Source organism: Ranitomeya imitator, chromosome 5 (assembly GCF_032444005.1).
Source record: "Ranitomeya imitator isolate aRanImi1 chromosome 5, aRanImi1.pri, whole genome shotgun sequence".
In the NCBI taxonomy this organism is placed as follows: domain Eukaryota; kingdom Metazoa; phylum Chordata; class Amphibia; order Anura; family Dendrobatidae; genus Ranitomeya; species Ranitomeya imitator.
The window spans coordinates 660,926,314-660,948,904 of record NC_091286.1 but is presented as its reverse complement, the minus strand read 5'-3'; the positions used below and the strand labels follow the sequence as shown (position 1 = coordinate 660,948,904).

The following is a 22,591-nucleotide window of genomic DNA, read 5'->3' as shown; positions in this document are numbered from 1 at the left end:
CAAGGAGCAGGAGCCAAGACACAATGACACAAGGAGCAGGAGCCAAGACACAATGACACAAGGAGCAGGAGCCAAGACACACTGACCCAAGGAGCAGGAGCCAAGACACAATGAAACAAGGAGCAGGAGCAATGACACACTGACCCAAGGAGCAGGAGCCAAGACACAATGACACAAGGAGCAGGAGCAATGACACACTGACCCAAGGAGCAGGAGCCAAGACACAATGACACAAGGAGCAGGAGCCAAGACACAATGACACAAGGAGCAGGAGCCAAGACACACTGACCCAAGGAGCAGGAGCAATGACACACTGACCCAAGGAGCAGGAGCAATGACACACTGACCCAAGGAGCAGGAGCCAAGACACACTGACCCAAGGAGCAGGAGCCAAGACACACTGACCCAAGGAGCAGGAGCAATGACACACTGACCCAAGGAGCAGGAGCCAAGACACACTGACCCAAGGAGCAGGAGCAATGACACACTGACCCAAGGAGCAGGAGCAATGACACACTGACCCAAGGAGCAGGAGCAATGACACACTGACCCAAGGAGCAGGAGCAATGACACACTGACCCAAGGAGCAGGAGCAATGACACACTGACCCAAGGAGCAGGAGCAATGACACACTGACCCAAGGAGCAGGAGCAATGACACACTGACCCAAGGAGCAGGAGCAATGACACACTGACCCAAGGAGCAGGAGCAATGACACACTGACCCAAGGAGCAGGAGCAATGACACAATGACACAAGGAGCAGGAGCAATGACACAGAGACCAAAGGAGAAGGAGCAATGACACACTGACCCAAAGAGCAGGAGCAATGACACACTGACCCAAGGAGCAGGAGCCAAGACACAATGACCCAAGAAGCAGGAGCAGTGACACAGAGACCAAAGGAGAAGGAGCAATGACATTCGGGGTCCCAGGACAATGAGAAAATGACATTTGGGGACATTAGTAATGACACAAACACCCGGGATCCCTTGTTTATAATTTTTCTTAATGCTGTAGCACCCAGAGGCCTGGCACCCTCAGCCTGGGAACCCACAGGCCTGGCACACACAAGCTATGGAATCACAGGCCTGACATCCACAGTCTTTGCACCCGCAGACCTGGCACACACAGGCTAGAGAGTCATAGGTAGTCATAGGCCTGGCACACAGGTTAGAGACTCATATACCTGGCACACACAGGCTAGTCACCCACAGGCTGGGGACCCACAGGCCTGGCATTCACAGTCTCTGCACCCACAAGCCTGGCATCCACAGTCTCTGTACCCACAGGCCTGGCATCCACAGTCTCTGCACTCACAGGCCTGGCATGCACAGTCTCTGCACCCACAGGCCTGGCATCCACAGTCTCTGCACCCACAAGCCTGGCATCCACAGTCTCTGCACCCACAGGCCTGGCATCCATAGTCTCTGCACTCACAGGCCTGGCATGCACAGTCTCTGCACCCACAGGCCTGGCATCCACAGTCTCTGCACTCACAGGCCTGGCATCCACAGTCTCTGCACTCACAGGCCTGGCATGCACAGTCTCTGCACCCACAGGCCTGGCATCCACAGTCTCTGCACCCACAGGCCTGGCATGCACAGTCTCTGCACTCACAGGCCTGGCATGCACAGTCTCTGCACCCACAGGCCTGGCATCCACAGTCTCTGCACTCACAGGCCTGGCATCCACAGTCTCTGCACTCACAGGCCTGGCATCCACAGTCTCTGCACTCACAGGCCTGGCATGCACAGTCTCTGCACCCACAGGCCTGGCATCCACAGTCTCTGCACTCACAGGCCTGGCATCCACAGTCTCTGCACTCACAGGCCTGGCATGCACAGTCTCTGCACCCACAGGCCTGGCATCCACAGTCTCTGCACCCACAGGCCTGGCATCCACAGTCTCTGCACCCACAGGCCTGGCATCCACAGTCTCTGCACCCACAGGCCTGGCATCCACAGTCTCTGCACCCACAGGCCTGGCATCCACAGTCTCTGCACCCACAGGCCTGCCACACACTTGACTTAGATACATGGCTCAGCAGACCGTATCATACATGATAGGCTTAAGATACATGGCTTAGCAGACAGTATCACACGTGATTGGCTTAGATATTCCAGCTCAGCAGATACAGACATTATTCCTGATAGGATTAGCAGATAGTATCACACTTGAAAGGATTAGATACACGGGTTATTACAAAGTATCACACATCATGGTCTTAGATAGAGGTGGCATAACAGATAGTATCATAGATTACAGGCTTAGATACATTCTCTAAGCAGACTGTATAATATGGCAGGTTTAGATATTGCAGTTCTGCAGACAGTGTCACAGAAGATAGGATTAGATACAGTGGCTTAGCAGACAATATCACCAATGATAGACTTATATACACCGGCTCAAGAGACGTTATCATACATGATAAGCTTAGATGCAGCATCTCGGCTGACGGTATCACTCATGGCGGTCTGATATACAGAATCTTAGCAGACAGTATCACACAAGATAGACTTAGATACCTTGGATAAGTAGACTGTATAACATATGATGGGCTTAGATACATCAGTTCAGAAGATAATAGTGGACATATTAGGTGCCAAGGCCGCACGTGATAAAATTATATATAGTGGCACAGCTGACTTCATTGCTCTTGATAGGCTTAGATTCATTGGCTCAGCATTACCCATAGTGGCACCTCAGAGAGTATCACACATTGCAGGCCTGGTTAGGTTTAGATACGGCATCTCAGCAGACAGCAGCGCAAATGAGAGGTTGGATACAGCAGCGTAGCAAACAATGTGACACATGATAGGCTGAGATACCAGGGCTCAGACTGTATCATACATGATAGGTTTAGATACACCGCCTCAGTAGACAGTATCCCACTTCATATTCTTAGATACACCACCAATAATATTACATGTGTTTCTTTGAGGGTGTATCACACATGATAAGCTTAGATACACCGCCTCAGTAGGCAGTATCCCACTTCATATTCTTAGATACACCACCAATAATATTACATGTGTTTCTTTGAGGGTGTATCACACATGATAAGCTTAGATACACCGCCTCAGTAGACAGTATCCCACTTCATATTCTTAGATACACCACCAATAATATTACATGTGTTTCTTTGAGGGTGTATCACACATGATAAGCTTAGATACACCGCCTCAGTAGGCAGTATCCCACTTCATATTCTTAGATACACCACCAATAATATTACATGTGATTCTTTGAGGGTGTATCACACATGATAAGCTTAGATACACCACCTCAGTAGGCAGTATCTCACATCATATTCTTAGATACACCACCAATAATATTACATGTGGTTCTTTGAGGGTGTATCACACATGATAAGCTTAGATACACCGCCTCGGTAGGCAGTATCCCACATCATATTCTTAGATACACCACCAATAATATTACATGTGGTTCTTTGAGGGTGTATCACACATGATAAGCTTAGATACACTGCCTCGGTAGGCAGTATCCCACATCATATTCTTAGATACACTACCAATAATATTACATGTGGTTCTTTGAGGGTGTATCACACATGATAAGCTTAGATACACCGCCTCAGTAGGCAGCATCCCATGTCATATTCTTAGATACACCACCAATAATATTACATGTGTTTCTTTGAGGGTGTATCACACATGATAAGCTTAGATACACCGCCTCATTAGGCAGTATCCCACGTCATATTCTTAGATACAGCACCAAAAATATTACATGTGGTTCTTTGAGGTTGTATCACACATGATAAGCTTAGATACACCGCCTCAGTAGGCAGTATCCCATGTCATATTCTTAGATACACCACCAATAATATTACATGTGGTTCTTTGAGGGTGTATCACACATGATAAGCTTAGATACACTGCCTCGGTAGGCAGTATCCCACATCATATTCTTAGATACACCACCAATAATATTACATGTGGTTCTTTGAGGGTGTATCACACATGATAAGCTTAGATACACTGCCTCGGTAGGCAGTATCCCACATCATATTCTTAGATACACTACCAAAAATATTACATGTGGTTCTTTGAGGGTGTATCACACATGATAAGCTTAGATACACCGCCTCAGTAGGCAGCATCCCATGTCATATTCTTAGATACACCACCAATAATATTACATGTGTTTCTTTGAGGGTGTATCACACATGATAAGCTTAGATACACCGCCTCAGTAGGCAGTATCCCACATCATATTCTTAGATACACCACCAATAATATTACATGTGATTCTTTGAGGGTGTATCACACATGATAAGCTTAGATACACCGCCTCAGTAGGCAGTATCCCACATCATATTCTTAGATACACCACCAATAATATTACATGTGATTCTTTGAGGGTGTATCACACATGATAAGCTTAGATACACCGCCTCAGTAGGCAGCATCCCATGTCATATTCTTAGATACACCACCAATAATATTACATGTGTTTCTTTGAGGGTGTATCACACATGATAAGCTTAGATACACCGCCTCAGTAGGCAGCATCCCATGTCATATTCTTAGATACACCACCAATAATATTACATGTGTTTCTTTGAGGGTGTATCACACATGATAAGCTTAGATACACCGCCTCAGTAGGCAGTATCCCACATCATATTCTTAGATACACCACCAATAATATTACATGTGTTTCTTTGAGGGTGTATCACACATGATAAGCTTAGATACACCGCCTCAGTAGGCAGCATCCCACGTCATATTCTTAGATACACCACCAATAATATTACATGTGATTCTTTGAGGGTGTATCACACATGATAAGCTTAGATACACCGCCTCAGTAGGCAGTACCCCACGTCATATTCTTAGATACACCACCAAAAATATTACATGTGGTTCTTTGAGGGTGTATCACACATGATAAGCTTAGATACACCGCCTCAGTAGGCAGTATCCCACATCATATTCTTAGATACACCACCAATAATATTACATGTGGTTCTTTGAGGGTGTATCACACATGATAAGCTTAGATACACCGCCTCAGTAGGCAGTATCCCACGTCATATTCTTAGATACACCACCAATAATATTACATGTGGTTCTTTGAGGGTGTATCACACATGATAAGCTTAGATACACCGCCTCGGTAGGCAGTATCCCACATCATATTCTTAGATACACCACCAATAATATTACATGTGGTTCTTTGAGGTTGTATCACACATGATAAGCTTAGATACACCGCCTCAGTAGGCAGTATCTCACTTCATATTCTTAGATACACCACCAATAATATTACATGTGGTTCTTTGAGGTTGTATCACACATGATAAGCTTAGATACACCGCCTCAGTAGGCAGTATCTCACTTCATATTCTTAGATACACCACCAAAAATATTACATGTGGTTCTTTGAGGTTGTATCACACGTGATAAGCTTAGATACACCACCTCAGTAGGCAGTATCTCACTTCATATTCTTAGATACACCACCAAAAATATTACATGTGGTTCTTTAAGGTTGTATCACACGTGATAAGCTTAGATACACCGACTTAGCAGGAAAAAAAAAAGTACAGATGTTCCCCTCACCGTTATATTAAGTATCTCAGCTGCTGTGACCCGCAGTGTTTATAACGCTGCTGTGACCCGCGACCCAAGGAAGTTATAAGGCACAAGGAAAGTGCGCTCCTCGCCAGAACCTATTTATCCTAGAGACTTAAAAGAAAAACAAAGGATGTTCTCCTTGTTACCATATAGACCCGGGGCTTTGGCCGTGTCCCAAGTAGTCATTTTAATATTTCGGAAGGCGGTGGGGAAAAGGGGCAGACGTAGCTGCTAGCAGGGTTTTCACGCATGGGAGATGAAGAAAGGCCCTTTTGATGGGGAGTAATTATGTCCAAACAGAAGTGACCCCCTTCCTTCCTCCATTCTTATGATCTTAATGGAGAGAAAACCGGGCTTTTTTAGCTTCGCCTTTGAAGCAGGCGGGAGTTTGCGGAAGATTGGAGATTCCTCTAGTGTCTGATGATGGAGATATGGGCCCGTACTTGCCCTCCTATCCTTCACTGCACTTCTTACACTACGAGGGGCCCACCCCGGGTCCTCCTCTCCAGAACCTCTTGTCTTATGCCATTCATCTGGCTTTGTAGGCAATTTACAAAATATACATGAAATTCTATGATTTTGAAGTAAATTTTCATTTTTTTTGGTTGGGGGATTATTCTGGATTATTAGACTGCTGAAGAAAAATATGCCAAAATGACTAGTAAGGATTGAGGCCGTAATAAGACCCCAAGATATATTCATTATAGGTACATGGATGCCGGATTATCAGACTTTCTGGATCACGGGTTAGTACTGGATTAAAGGAATTTTAATCTACACCATACTTTGACAGTCATCCCAGAAAAGTCAACAAATCCCCCAGGCCACACAAAAATTGCCCACAAAACCAACTATTTTGGGTTTTCGGGAATGTTAAAGTTTGTATCTAGGCCTGTGCAATACTGACGTAGCAGAGCTGAAAGTGTTACTGAAGGCCTTAGTTATCTGTGCGGCCTAACCGAAAAAGTTAACCTTGTTGCCCATAGCAACCAATCAGAGTACAGCTTTCATTTTCCCAGAGCTGTTTACAAAATGAAAGCTGAGCTCTGATTGGTTGCTATCAGCAATACGGCTAGTTTTAGTCACTGTTGAAAATATGAGGCCTACTAGGACTCATTTAACAAAACTGATTACTATGAGCAATAATTTTACTTTCAATCAGTTTTGATAAAGGAGTCCTAGTAGGCCTCATGTCTTCAAAAGTGACTAAAACAAAACTAGCCTTGTTGCCCATAGCAACCAATCAGAGCTCGGCTTCCATTTTGCAAACAGCTCTGGGAAAATGAAAGCTGTGCCCTGATTGGTTGCTATGGGCAACAAGGCTAGTTTTTACTGTTACGCAGCTTTTGTGCAATTTATTTTCATTTTTCGCACTAAATTCTTCAAAATGGCGCAGGCGGGTCATGAATTTTGAGTAAAATGAGAAAATAAATGCTCTTTATTTTCATGTTTTACCTTTTATCGAGACTTTCAGTGCAAAAAAAATCACATGTTCGTCTAAAATGTTGCAAAATCTACATAAAATCACCCCAGGAAGGGGAGGACCTGGAGGACATTAGCTCAAAAATGTTGCGGCTTATTAAAAAATCGCAACTGATGAATCAGCCCAAATCATTTGGAAACCCCAACCTCCTGCCTACAGGGAAGAACATAAAAAAATAACAGGTGCGCGCATGTAAAATGGACTTTAAAAAAGGAGCAAATTAAAAGAATAGGGCGCAAATAAAAATACAGGCAAAAAAATCCCACCGGAAGCTCGAGAAAAAAAAGACAAAAATGTAATAATGAAACGGGTTCATTGTGTTGTTTGCAGAGATTTTATTAAAAAGGGCTAGAAGGGGACAAAAAGGGGACATTGAGCAATTTTGGGCAATAAGAGGGGCTGCAGCCGCCCATTTCTGACACAGGAGAGGAAGGATGCTTTCTGTGCTGAGCTGGGGTACACAGTCCGTCAGATATCTGAATTTGGCTCTGGATAAAGGTGGGATTCAACCATCCAACATGTGCCCCTACATAGTCGCTGACTGTCCCAATTTTCCTTGGACAGTTCAATAATTCGGAACAAATTTGGGGTCAGTTATTGAGCATTTTAGAGCCGTCCTGGAAGCTTCTGGAATGGGGGCTTAAATGTCTTGAATTTTGAGGGGAGTAGGTATGGACCCTTTCTGGTTTTTGCTCATGCCATGGGTCACCCTTTTCTTGAATTTTAAGGGAGATAGGTATGGGCCCTATCTGTTTTTTGCCAATGCCATGAGTCACCCATACCTTGAATTTTAATGGGGGTACTTATGGACCCTTTCTGGTTTTCGCCCATTTCATGGGTCACCCATACCTTGAATTTTAAGGGGGGCAAGTATGGACCCTTTCTGGTTTTCGCCCATCCCATGGGTCACCCATACCTTGAATTTTAAGGGGGGCAAGTATGGACCTTATCTGTTTTTTGCCCATGCCATGGGTCACCATACCTTGAATTTTAAGGGGGATAGGTATGGACCCTTTCTGTTTTTTGCTCATGCCTTGGGTCACCCATACATGGAACTTTAAGGGAGATAGGTAGGTATGGACGCTTTCTGTTTTTTACCCATGCAATGGTCACCCATACCTTGAACTTTAAGGGGGGGTAGGTATGGACCCTATCTGTTTTTTGCCAATGCCATGGATCACCCATAACTTTTATTTTAAGGGGAGAAGGTAGGGACCCTTTCTGTTTTTTTCCCATGCCATGGGTCGGTCACCCATACCTGTAATTTTAAGGGGGGTAGGTAAAGAGTCTTTCTGTTTTTTGCCCATGCCATGGGTCACCCGTACCTATCAGCACTCTATTCATTATAAATACAGTCTTGTATTAACAATAGTCCTATAGACAGTGAATGGAATCATGGCGCACATGAGCATCCACTGCTTTTTTTACATCTGGGCACTTTAGCCCTCTGTTTTCAGAATCAGTGGGGGTCTCAGTGATGGGAACCTCCAGTGATCACCAAGTCATCACCTTTCGGAGGTCCAGAAGACATTTTTTAACATCTGTCAGACAAATAGAAGGCTATGGGAATTTAAAGGGGACCTATCATTAAGTCAGAAGCGACCAGTTTTTGCTCTTATTTCATTTCCCCCTCATCTCCTGAATTATTAATCTTTAGTTTGATTTAAATCTGCCATTTGGTTCCAGAGATATGGGCCCTTTTATTTGGTGCTAATTTGTATGGTCTTTTTTAAGGAGGCGTGGCTCACATGGTAATTATGAAGAACAGTCTAAAGACACGCCCCCATGATCCTGTGAGCCACGCCCCCTTACAAAGACTATAAAAATGAGAACTAAATATAAAGACCCATATCTCTGGACCCGTATGGCGGATTAAAAAAAAACAAAAAACAGAATACTCAGATGAGCAACGGGAATAACATAAGAGCAAAATCTGGACACTTTTGTCCTGGTGACAGGTCCCCCTTAAAGTTGCAAAGTTTGATATTTTAAGCCTAAATTGATTGATTTTTTTTTTTATACATTTTCGCACTGTAACTTGAGGTGGTGAGGACTAACGAAGTATGAAGCGTGAGGATTTCATATCTCAAGCACTCCTAGGAGTGCTGACAACGTGCTGGACGCTGACACCAGACGCAGCGGGAGCAGAATTATCCCCATACATGTGTTATGATGACGGTTTGTTGAGTCACCGCTTACCGCCCACATTTTCCTCTACTAAAACAGTTTGCAGAAGTTTCTCTCACTGGAGAAAAAAAAAAAAAACCCGCCATATATTTAACAGATTACAACCGTCATGGCTCCTGGCGTGCAGACTCCCTACTGATCCCAGATTATTATCAGGCAGTATTTCCTATGGAGGAATGAATGGAGGAAGCGCCATGGCTCTGTGTCAGTAAATTTACCGACGGGTGAAATTTGTAATGACGCTATCATCCATCATTCATCTTCATTCTAAAGGTGATGGGCAACTTTAAGGGGTTGTCGGCACTCATGGGGACCATCGAGTCTGCCAGAGAAGATATTTGTCCCAGGGTGTTCTTTTTGGTCTAATATAAGGGAATGGTCCCCCATTTTGCAATGTCTAGAGGATATAGAGAGTGGCAGTGTTGTAAGGACAATCCCTTTAAGAATGGGTTCCTTATAATTTTCAAAAAATATTGGTAAGTGGGAAAATGAAAAAGGGTCCTGGCTTATATTATCCGCATGGATTGTTCGGGAGTACGAAAAAAATACATTCTTTTTTTTTTTCATTTTAGAAACAGTGCCACTTTTATTTTGTCATCATTCACTTGAATGATGACAATCTGTAGTACCAGGGATGGCCTACGGATAGAGGAGGCACTGTTTCTGTAAAAAAAAAAGTGCAATTTCAGGCAATATACCTAGAAGGGGTATCCTAATAGAAAGTTATTGCCTATCCTATGGGTAGGGGATAAGTTCTACCTACCAGGACTCCCCTTAAAGTTTTTTTGGGTGTAAAAACAACTTTTTTGAATACTTGTAGGTAAGCTGTTGCCGTTGATGGAGCGTAATATTTAACATTTTTTATTATCCATCTATTTTTTATATATCGAGAAGTTAAGTGTAAAGTATTCCCACGTCTCGCTGACAACAAGGCAAGAATATGCACTTAAAGGGGTTGTTCACCTTTGGGGATGCTTTTTTTTTGTGCTTAAATGCATGTAATTGGGGCAAAAACAATATTTTTGCAATTGAATTTCATTAAAAAAAAATGTGGCACTATTTGCTTTCTACAGCCTCTGTGTTGCACTGGCCAATGCTGGCTGCAGAATGAGTTAACTGAGAATCTGTCAGTGAGCCCGCTGCGACTATCTGAAGAGGAATTTGTAATCCAGTTTTTTTTTTTTGTTCCTCTCAGCTCATTTATGACCAAAGTTTAATATAGAGAGAAACGAAGAGCCAAAATAATAATAATAAAAAAAAATGGGTGCAAAAATTTTAATTGCAAAAATTATTTTTTTTTTTTAGCCTTCAATACATGCATTTAACTAAAAATTAATCAATAATTTATTCCACAACCCAAAACAATTGCAATAACAGATCTGTGAACAGCAGTTTGTTGACAGTTTTTTGCAGGAAGAAAAATAAAAAATTTTGGAGAAAAGCCAAACTGAATAATAAGTGGAAAAAAAAAAATACTTTAAAGGGATATTCCGGCTACAAACATAGACCTATGTAATATACTGTAATATTCTCCATTGCAGGAAAGAGCTTTACGTTGACCATTACTGTCTTTACCAACCCACCTCAAGTCGCCACCTACCACAGAGCCATAAAAGTGACGGTGGACGGGCCGCGGGAACCAAGACGTAAGTCCCAGATCGCTATGCTGTCGTCTCAATGTAGACGTAACCTATGTAATAAGATTCTCCTTTGCTTGTTGTGTTTTCGGTGTCATTTTAAGGACTCTGCTCGCTGTCAGTGAATGGGATTATGCCGGTTTAACATGCAAAGTGTAGATGCCAGGCTTGACCGAGTTCTCTCTTTCACCCTAGCATTGTTTCTTAATACCCTGGCCACAGCAAAATGGCTTGTTGCCCCCCTCCCACCGCCACCTCAAACCCCCTTCATTCATTCTCAGCCCTGATTGCCTCTTGCTAATATATCCAGTGAAGCCAGTCCTTTGGGCATGAGTCCCTGTCGACGTAGCCGAGGATATTTCCATACGTTGACAGCAAGCAGAGATCTTGGAAATAGAAAGGATTTGAACCACAAAGTATATGGACTCTTAATCACACAATGATTATTATAAGAGTCAGACAAGATCAGAAATAATATCCTTCTTTTCAAAAAAACAGCGCCCCTTTTGTTTTTAGGCTGTGCCTGGTATTACAGTTCACTAGCTTGGACAAGATTGGTGCTGTTCCTGATTTGACTATTTACAAACCCCTTTAAAGAAAGTGTCCCTTTTTCTAAGGAGTATTCCCTAATAATATGGGCATCTAAATTTTGGCGGTCAACTGTAATCTCTGCAAAACCTGTAAGTGTTCAGTTATTCTGCACTGCCCCCACAGGCTGAATGAGGTATTACAGTCTTGATAATCTAATTTGGAAAGTGATAAATTGGAAATACTCCGCAGTTCTGTGCAGATCGGTAGACATTGTACTCAGACTTGTTAAAAACACCAGCTAGGGATCAGCTGTGATCTCTTTAAAACCTGTAACTGTTCAGTTATTCTGCACTGCCCCCACAGGCTGAATGAGGTATTACAGTCTTGATAATCTAATTTGGAAAGTGATAAATTGGAAATACTCCGCAGTTCTGTGCAGATCGGTAGACATTGTACTCAGACTTGTTAAAAACACCAGCTAGGGATCAGCTGTGATCTCTTTAAAACCTGTAACTGTTCAGTTATTCTGCACTGCCCCCACAGGCTGAATGAGGTATTACAGTCTTGATAATCTAATTTGGAAAGTGATAAATTGGTAATACTCCGCAGTTCTGTGCAGATCGTTAGACATTGTACTCAGACTTGTTAAAAACACCAGCTAGGGATCAGCTGTGATCTCTTTAAAACCTGTAAGTGTTCAGTTATTCTGCACTGCCCCCACAGGCTGAATGAGGTATTACAGTCTTGATAATCTAATTTGGAAAGTGATAAATTGGTAATACTCCGCAGTTCTGTGCAGATCGTTAGACATTGTACTCAGACTTGTTAAAAACACCAGCTAGGGATCAGCTGTGATCTCTGTAAAACCTGTAAGTGTTCAGTTATTCTGCACTGCCCCCACAGGCTGAATGAGGTATTACAGTCTTGATAATCTAATTTGGAAAGTGATAAATTGGTAATACTCCGCAGTTCTGTGCAGATCGTTAGACATTGTACTCAGACTTGTTAAAAACACCAGCTAGGGATCAGCTGTGATCTCTGTAAAACCTGTAAGTGTTCAGTTATTCTGCACTGCCCCCACAGGCTGAATGAGGTATTACAGTCTTGATTATCTAATTGGGAAAGTGATAAATTGGTAATACTCAGCAGTTCTGTGCAGATCGGTAGATATTACCCAGGCAATTAAATTGTACTGAGACTTGTTAAAAATACCAGCTAAGGTTCAGCTGTAATCTCTGCAAAACCTGTAAGTGTTCAGTTATTCTACACTGCCCCCACAGGCTGAATGAGGCATTACAGTCTTGATTATCTAATTGGGAAAGTCATAAATTGGTAATACTTTGCAGTTCTGTTCAGATCGGTAGACATTGCCCAGGAGGTTAAGTACTCAGATTTGTTAAAAACACCAGCTAGGGATCAGCTGTAATCTCTGCAAAACCTGTACGTGGTAAGTGTTCAGTTATTCTGCACTGCCCCCACAGGCTGAATGAGGTATTACAGTCTTGTTTTTTAAATCTGGGAAGTGATACGTTTGTAATACTGAAGAGTCCTGTACAGATCGATAGACATTACCCAGGAGATTGTACCCAGACTTGTTAAAAACACCAGCTGGCGATCAGCTGTAATCTCTACGAAACCTGTAAGTGTTACGTTATTCTGCACTGCCCCCACAGGCTAAATGAGGCATTACAGTCTTGTTTTTTTTTTAAATCCGGGAAGTGATAAATTGGTAATACTCATGGGTATTGTACAGATCGAAAGACGTTACCCAGGAGCTTAAATTGTACCCAGACCTGTAAAAAAACGCCACATTTATAGCAATCGTCTGATAGCGGAAATAATAGCTTCATATGCAGAATTAGGAGCAATTACCGCGGTTGGATACAGCTAAATGAACCGGGTTTCCTTGCATTCGTCTAGAGATGTTTCACTGAAATCTCCCTGGACTGACACCGTGCAGCCCCCGTGTGTACAGCAGATAGCAGAGTGTCAGAGTGACTCTTTAAGGTCGAATGCCCAGAGTCTGCGAGAAATATTTATATTCTGCTGATAAGACGGGAAAATGTTATGAAAAGGAATGATTTATGCCAGACAGATAAACGGAAGGAGAAGGAATAGTTCTCAGTGTCCAGCAGTGAGGATGCAGACGTCAAAAGTTCAGGCCAGTTTGGGAAACTTTGAGCCCAATATCTTATTTGCATTTTTTTTTATGTCACTTTTCTTTTTTCTTTTTTTTGCTTTGTGTCATTTGATGCCATTTTTTGGTCCTAATAATTTTCACAGCAGGGGGTTCAGTGGATAATGTGCAAATTAAAAAATATACTCTTTATTTTTTACTTTGTAGCTCCGAAAAGTCGATTATTCAGCAAATATGTTGCAAAATATTTGCCCAAAAAGCATCAAATGTGCATAAACCCGCTCCAGTTTGGGTACTATAAGACAAAAATTATTGTGACTCATTCCAAAGTTGCACAAAAGTCTGGAAGCTCCAAACCCCGACCACAATGATGAACCTAAAAAAAAAACAAGAAAACAAGAGAAACACATAAAAAATATCCTTTAAAAAAAGTGCGAGTTAAAAGAATAATAAGGTGCAAATAAAAAATAGGCGAAATACACCAAAGACAAGACAAAAAATCTAGACGAATGCAATAAGAAATTCGTCCCTTTGTGTCAAAGTCCCCTGTGTGAATGAAATGTCACTGAGCATGTGCGACCACCACTGATTGATCAGTGGTCGCACATGCTCACTAAAGCTTCTTTCATACCGAGGACTTTGGGAGGACTGTTCTTGGGAGCTGCGCTCATAAACATGTAGGAGAGGTGATATATGTTATGTGAGAACCCTTATAAGTGGTTAAGTGCTTTCTATTTTGGAGGAAGGCACACTTGACAACTTTTTAGAAAAGTTTTGCATAACTAGGTCCCACCCATTTCCTGTCCCGTGAGGTTAGTCTGATGAAGGGACTTCTGGCTGGGCGCTATGCACAGGAAACATTCAGGGAGCGCTGCTAATTAACTCTTTCTAACCACATAAAGGCAAGGGGCTATCTCAGGCCGGCCACATCCTTTAGATGCTACGCAATGCCCTTTATTAGTAGATGGTAAGCAAAATAGAAAAGGGGCAGTATGCCTGAGGGTCTTGTCCCCAGTCTCTCATATAAAGTAGTGATAGCTGGGAACTAGTGCCGGTTCCTCCCGATGTTGGATGAGATTTCGAAGGGCAGTTGTGGGGGCCTATGGGAAGCTATGTTATTATCACATTGGCTCCAGTATTTTATGGAGGTTGTGTTAGCCTATGCAATCACAGAATTTGTGGCCGAAAGGATATGTATATCAGCAGGGTAGCAAGAAATAATTAAGAGATGGAGCATGACAATGACACAATGTTGGGTTGGGGTTACATTGAGCAGGGGTTGGGGTTGCATTGAGCAATCATAGAATAGAATCTTATTCCTCCTGGAAGCCACTGGCTTTCAGTCATAGAGGCGCAGCCGATGTAGCTAGTCATTGCTCAGTACTCAGTGAGTGGCAGCTGGGAGCACGCCTTGGCACTTTGATTTACACCTTGAATCAGTGCTGAGGCAACTGTCAAGTCGGTGCTCATAGTAGCTGATCACAGTGTACTGTGTCATTGTAGCCGTGTCGGCCACGCCTCTATGACTGAAAGCCGGCAGGTTTCAGCTGCGCCTCTATGACTGAAAGCCAGAGGGTGTCGGCCTCACCTCTATGACTGAAAGCCAGTGGGTGTCGGCCTCACCTCTATGACTGAAAGCCGGAGGGTGTCGGCCTCACCTCTATGACTGAAAGCCGGAAGGTGTAGGCCTCACCTCTATGACTGAAAGCCAGTGGGTGTCGGCCTCACCTCTATGACTGAAAGCCGGTGGGTGTCGGCCTCACCTCTATGACTGAAAGCCGGTGGGTGTCGGCCTCACCTCTATGACTGAAAGCCGGTGGGTGTCGGCCTCACCTCTATGACTGAAAGCCGGTGGGTGTCGGCCGTGCCTCTATGACTGAAAGCCGGTGGGTGTCGGCCGTGCCTCTGTGACTGAAAGACGATATCTCCTGGGAGGAATAAATGTAATTTCCTTCCGGTAGCCACTCTTTCAGTAAGGTGGCCAGACAACATTGTAACAACCTGCAGATGACCCATATATCTGCAGATTAATAGTGTTTTAAGGTTTGACAGGTTGCCTTTAACTATTGAAGCAAACAATCAGCAAGCCCCTTTCAGACACAGAACCAATCACACTATGACACAGTTGAAGCACAAACTGGTGGATGTCCAGGAATAGAGTTACTACTAGAGGTCAGGTTTCCTTTAAGCTAGCATCCTTCTCTGTGACGGAGGGGGTTGGCTTAGCTATTGAACTAAGCAGTAAGCAGGTCCCTTTCCTACACAACTCCAGTGAAATTCCGATACAGGAAATGTTCTTGTGTGTCGTGTACAGGAGGGTTAAGTGTAATGGAGGTGCTGTGCTACCGGAGGATCGGGCCCCCTGGGCTAATGCAAGTTTAGTGATCAGTTACATTACCTGCTGTTTATTGTTCATTTATAAATTTCTTTGCTCTCTCAGAAAAGCTTATTTTGTCTCTACCTTAGTTATATACTGGTATTCTTCCGTTTTGCTGCTCATGTTCCTCCCATTTCCTGAGTCCAGGCTGATGTTTGTACTGATACCAGTGGCATAACTTGAAGCTCATGGGCCCCAATGCAACATTTCCAACATGGCCCCAAAGTATCTCAGGTCTTTAAAAGTATTCATCTGATTGAAGAATGGAGAGAGCGGCACTCTCCAAGTCCTTTATCCCATCCTTTGGGACCTGGGCAGGGTTTGCAGGGAGACGGAGGAGCGCAGGGAGAAAGTGTATTCTTTCATATGGGCCAAATCGACTTCTGAGCCCCTAAGCGCTACGGCCCAACCTCTGCACCTATCATAGTTACGTCATTGACTGATACATTGTAACAAATTGAAGCACAAAGTATTTTACAAAGTTTTATAACTTTCTTCTTATATAGTCTTTAAAGGGGTTGTATCACTTTCAATATTAATGAGCGCACCACTACCACTTTCAGTCTTCGTGAGCGCACTGCCACCACTTTTAGTCTTCATGAGCTCACCACCACTTTCAATCTTCATGAGCGCACCGCTACCACTTTCATTCTTCGTGAGCGCACTGCCACCACTTTTAGTCTTCGTGAGCGCACTGCCACCACTTTCAGTCTTCGTGAGCGCACTGCCACCACTTTTAGTCTTCGTGAGCGCACTGCCACCACTTTCAGTCTTTGTGAGCGCACTGCCACCACTTTTAGTCTTCGTGAGCGCACCGCCACCACTTTCAGTCTTTGTGAGCGCACTGCCACCACTTTTAGTCTTCGTGAGCGCACTGCCGCCACTTTCAGTCTTCGTGAGCGTACTGACACCACTTTCAATTTTCATGAGTGCACCACCACCACTTTCAGTCTTCGTGAGTGTACTGACACCACTTTCAGTCTTTGTGAGCGCACTGCCACCACTTTTAGTCTTCATGAGCTCACCACCACTTTCATTCTTCGTGAGCGCACTGCCACCACTTTTAGTCTTCATGAGCGCACTGCCACCACTTTCAGTCTTCGTGAGCGCACTGCCACCACTTTTAGTCTTCGTGAGTGCACTGCCACCACTTTCAGTCTTCGTGAGCGCACCGCCACCACTTTCAGTCTTTGTGAGCGCACTGCCACCACTTTTAGTCTTCGTGAGCGCACTGCCACCACTTTCAGTCTTTCTGAGTGCACTGCCACAACTTTCAGTCTTCGTGAGCGCACTGCCGCCACTTTCAGTCTTCGTGAGCGTACTGACACCACTTTCAATTTTCATGAGTGCACCACCACCACTTTCAATTTTCATGAGCGCACCACTCCTATACCTTTGGGTTTTCTGCTTGTCTGGGGTTGTGCACTGCTAACGATTGACCACTCAGGCCTCCGATGCTGCTCCTTTTCTATGCATTGCTTATATAGCGCCATCATATTCTGCAGCACTTTACAGAGATCATCATCACTGCCCAATGGGGCTCACAATATAAAGTCCCTATCATTCTGTCTTTGGAGTGCCCGGAGGAAACCCACAGAAACACGGGGAGAACATGCAAACTCCTTGCAGACGTTGTCCTTGGTGGAATTTGAACCCAGGACCCCAAGCGCTGTAAAGTAACAGTGCAAACCACTGAGCCACTGTGCCGTCCCATCTTCCAAGCAAACTGCTCGCAAAAGTGCACCTTGCCTAGGAAACCGGCCACTTCTGAGGTGGGTAGTAACCTTGGCAATGAGGTGTAAACTATACAATTCCTTGGTTCTTTAGAAAAGAGGGGATTTTTAATAAAAGGAAAATTACCAAGTTGTTTTTTTTGTGTGTTTTTTTTACAAACATTTTGCTATTTGAACCATTTACCATATTGAGCCGACTTGCAAAAGAATCCAAAACTTTTGAGAATATAAATTGAGCGCTGGAGATCCACCTTCAGAGGAGTGGACGTAGACAGACAGAGGAACTGGAAGCATGCGTGAACTCCCTCGACATCTACATCCCAGATGAGAAAGAGGAGAGACCGGATTTCCGATTGCTTCCCCATGGCATAAAAACCAGGGGAGGGCGACCGTGGGATGATTCACACCCGCGGGGACCAGAAGCGCCAGACGTCCCAAATACCGATCATAGAGGACGACTTCCTGTGTGACGCGGCCACTCCAGCCCTATGGACCGCGGGTAAAAAGCAATGCATCCATCCTCAGCTCCACATTATTCTTTCTATTGCTCCAATGCATCTAAAATAGGAAAATTAGACAAATTTGATTGAAAATCCCGTACCGTTTTATGTATGCAGCTACAATGCAAATCTAAGTGTCTCCATAATCCCGGACTACCAGCAAACGTTGTGCCATAACTGGCTGTAATGCGATCCCCCTTCAATATTGAATGTGGTATTACAGATTCTGCCCCATTCACTTCAATGGAGCTGAACTGCAGTACCAGACACAACATGAAGACGGAGGGGTGGCGCTGTTTTGGGGGGAAAAAAAAAAAAGTTTTGAAAAAAAGTTATCCATGTTTTTCCCATAATAGACAACTTCTTTAAGTTTGACATTTTACCATGACTGATATTGTAGGTGTGTTTGGTTTTGCTGCAGCGCCTCCGCAGGGTAAATGAAGCATTACACATCTCCTGTCTGCGTGATGTGTGGACATGCTTTTACTCCCAAAGCTAAGGGACCCCTAAAGCTTGTGTTAGAGGTGGACGGGCAGTGTGGATGCCACTATGCAGGCCGTGCACACAGTGTCTGTCCTCCAGCCTCCTCGGGGTCTCAGGACTCATCATTCAGTCTGCTGTTCTCTCCCTTTGACTGTCAGGGGCTCGGCTGTTGTCCAGGCAGGAAATGACACATCGAGAGGCATTTTTATTAAGCAACCTTCTGAGAAAACTGCTGCAAGGATACACAGGCTGTGTACACATTCCTGCAGGCGGCATGGCGGAGCAAGACACATCTACACGACCCCCCAGTCCTGTCCATTGTCCCCCCAATCAGAGATGACATATCAGCCCCATTACTACATAATACAAAATATACATACTGCACAATATACATAGCATACATAATATACAACATACAGTGCATATAACACACAATATACATAAGATATATAATATACAGCGTACAGTACATATAACACACAATATACATAAGATATATAATATACAGCGTACAACACATATAATATACAATATACATAAGATATATAATATACAACATACAGTGCATATAACACACAATATACATAAGATATATAATATACAGCGTACAACACATATAATACGCAATATATATAAGATATATAATATACAGCGTACAGTACATATAATACGCAATATACATAAGATATATAATATACAGCGTACAGTACATATAATACGCAATATACATAAGATATATAATATACAGCGTACAGTACATATAATACACAATATACATAAGATATATAATATACAGCGTACAACACATATAATACGCAATATACATAAGATATATAATATACAGCGTACAGTACATATAATACGCAATATACATAAGATATATAATATACAGCGTACAGTACATATAATACGCAATATACATAAGATATATAATATACAGCGTACAGTACATATAATACACAATATACATAAGATATATAATATACAGCGTACAACACATATAATACGCAATATACATAAGATATATAATATACAGCGTACAGTACATATAATACGCAATATACATAAGATATATAATATACAGCGTACAGTACATATAATACACAATATACATAAGATATATAATATACAGCGTACAGTACATATAATACGCAATATACATAAGATATATAATATACAGCGTACAGTACATATAATACACAATATACATAAGATATATAATATACAGCGTACAGTACATATAATACACAATATACATAAGATATATAATATACAGCGTACAGTACATATAATACACAATATACATAAGATATATAATATACAGCGTACAGTACATATAATACACAATATACATAAGATATATAATATACAGCGTACAGTACATATAATACGCAATATACATAAGATATATAATATACAGCGTACAGTACATATAATACGCAATATACATAAGATATATAATATACAGCGTACACTACATATAATATGCAATATACATAAGATATATAATATACAGCGTACAATACATATAATACGCAATATACATAAGATATATAATATACAGCGTACAGTACATATAATACACAATATACATAAGATATATAATATACAGCGTACAGTACATATAATACACAATATACATAAGATATATAATATACAGCGTACAGTACATATAATACACAACATACATAAGATATATAATATACAGCGTACAGTACATATAATACACAATATACATAAGATATATAATATACAGCGTACAGTACATATAATACACAATATACATAAGATATATAATATACAGCGTACAATACATATAATACACAATATACATAAGATATATACAGCGTACAGTACATACAATACACAATATACATAAGGTATATCATATACAGCATACAATACATATAATCTATATATATAATCGTCTAAGGGTTTTTCCGTCTGTCTGTCTGTCTGTCTGTCTGTCCTGGAAATCCCGGCTCTCTGATTGGTCGAGGCCTCGACCAATCAGCAACGGGCACAGCAACGATGATGTCATAATGGTTGCCATCAGCGACGAGCACAGTATCGACATAGAAATCCATATCAACAGTATCGACATAGAAAGCCTGGCGGCTTCGACCAATCAGAGACGGGCACAGCGACGATGATGTCATAAAGGACGTAGACATCCCGCGTCTCTGATTGGTTGCAATCAGCGAAGAGCACAGTATCGACATAGAAATCCCGCGTCTCTGATTGGTCGAAGCCGCCAGGCCTCGACCAATCAGCGACGGGCACAGCGACGATGATGTCATAAAGGACGTAGACATCCCGCGTCTCTGATTGGTTGAAGCCGCCAGGCCTCGACCAATCAGCGACGGGCACAGCGACGATGATGTCATAAAGGACGTAGAAATCCCACGTTTCTGATCCAGCGACGGGCACAGTATCGACGTAGATGTGATAATGGTTGCCATGGCAACGATGATGTCATAAAGGTTGCCTCGACCAATCAGCGATGGGCACAGTCTGCCGCGAATTCTGGAATCATCATTGTCCATATACTACGGGGACATGCATATTCTAGAATACCCGATGCGTTAGAATCGGGCCAGAATCTAGTACACAATATACATAAGATATATAATATACAGCGTATACACATATAATACACAATATACATAAGATATATAATATACAGTGTACAGTACATATAATACACAATATACATAAGATATATCATATACTATATATATATATATAGATATATCATATATCAATAATAATAATATACAGCATACAATACATATAATACACAATATACATAAGATATATACAGTAATATAAAGCGTACAGTACATATAATACACAATATACATAAGATATATAATATACAGCGTACAGTACATATAATACGCAATATACATAACATATAAAATATACAGCGTACAGTACATATAATACACAATATACATAAGATATATAATATACAGCGTACAGTACATATAATACGCAATATACATAAGATATAAAATATACAGCGTACAACACATATAATACGCAATATACATAAGATATATAATATACAGGGTACAGTACATATAATACACAATATACATAAGATATATAATATACAGCGAACAATACATATAATACACAATATACATAAGAAATATAATATACAGCATACAATACATATAATACACAATATACATAAGATATATAATATACAGCGTACAGTACATATAATACACAATATACATAAGATATATCATATACCATATATATATATATATATATATAGATATAGATATATCATATATCAATAATAATAATATACAGCATAAAATACATATAATACACAATATACATAAGATATATACAGTAATATAAAGCGTACAGTACATATAATATGCAATATACATAAGATATATAATATACAGCGTACAGTACATATAATACACAATATACATAAGATATATAATATACAGCGTACAGTACATATAATACACAATATACATAAGATATATAATATACAGCGTACAGTACATATAATACACAATATAACTAAGATATATAATATACAGCGTACAGTACATATAATACACAATATACATAAGATATATAATATACAGCGTATAGTACATATAATACACAATATACATAAGATATATCATATACCATATATATATATATAGATATAGATATAGATATATCATATATCAATAATAATAATATGCAGCATAAAATACATATAATACACAATATACATAAGATATATACAGTAATATAAAGCGTACAGTACATATAGTATGCAATATACATAAGATATATAATATACAGCGTACAGTACATATAATACACAATATACATAAGATATATAATATACAGCGTACAGTACATATAATACACAATATACATAAGATATATCATA

General features: G+C 41.5%; 1 protein-coding gene across 2 annotated transcripts in view; it reads left to right on the top strand.

The window, feature by feature from the left end:
* Positions 1 to 22,591, top strand: part of RUNX2 (RUNX family transcription factor 2) — a 280,535-nt gene that overhangs the window by 193,769 nt on the left and 64,175 nt on the right. For both annotated transcript variants that reach the window (XM_069728219.1, XM_069728218.1), the window contains exon 5: positions 10,816 to 10,920. In XM_069728219.1, coding sequence (XP_069584320.1) covers positions 10,816 to 10,920 — 105 coding nt within the window. The remainder of the gene's footprint in view (positions 1 to 10,815; positions 10,921 to 22,591) is intronic.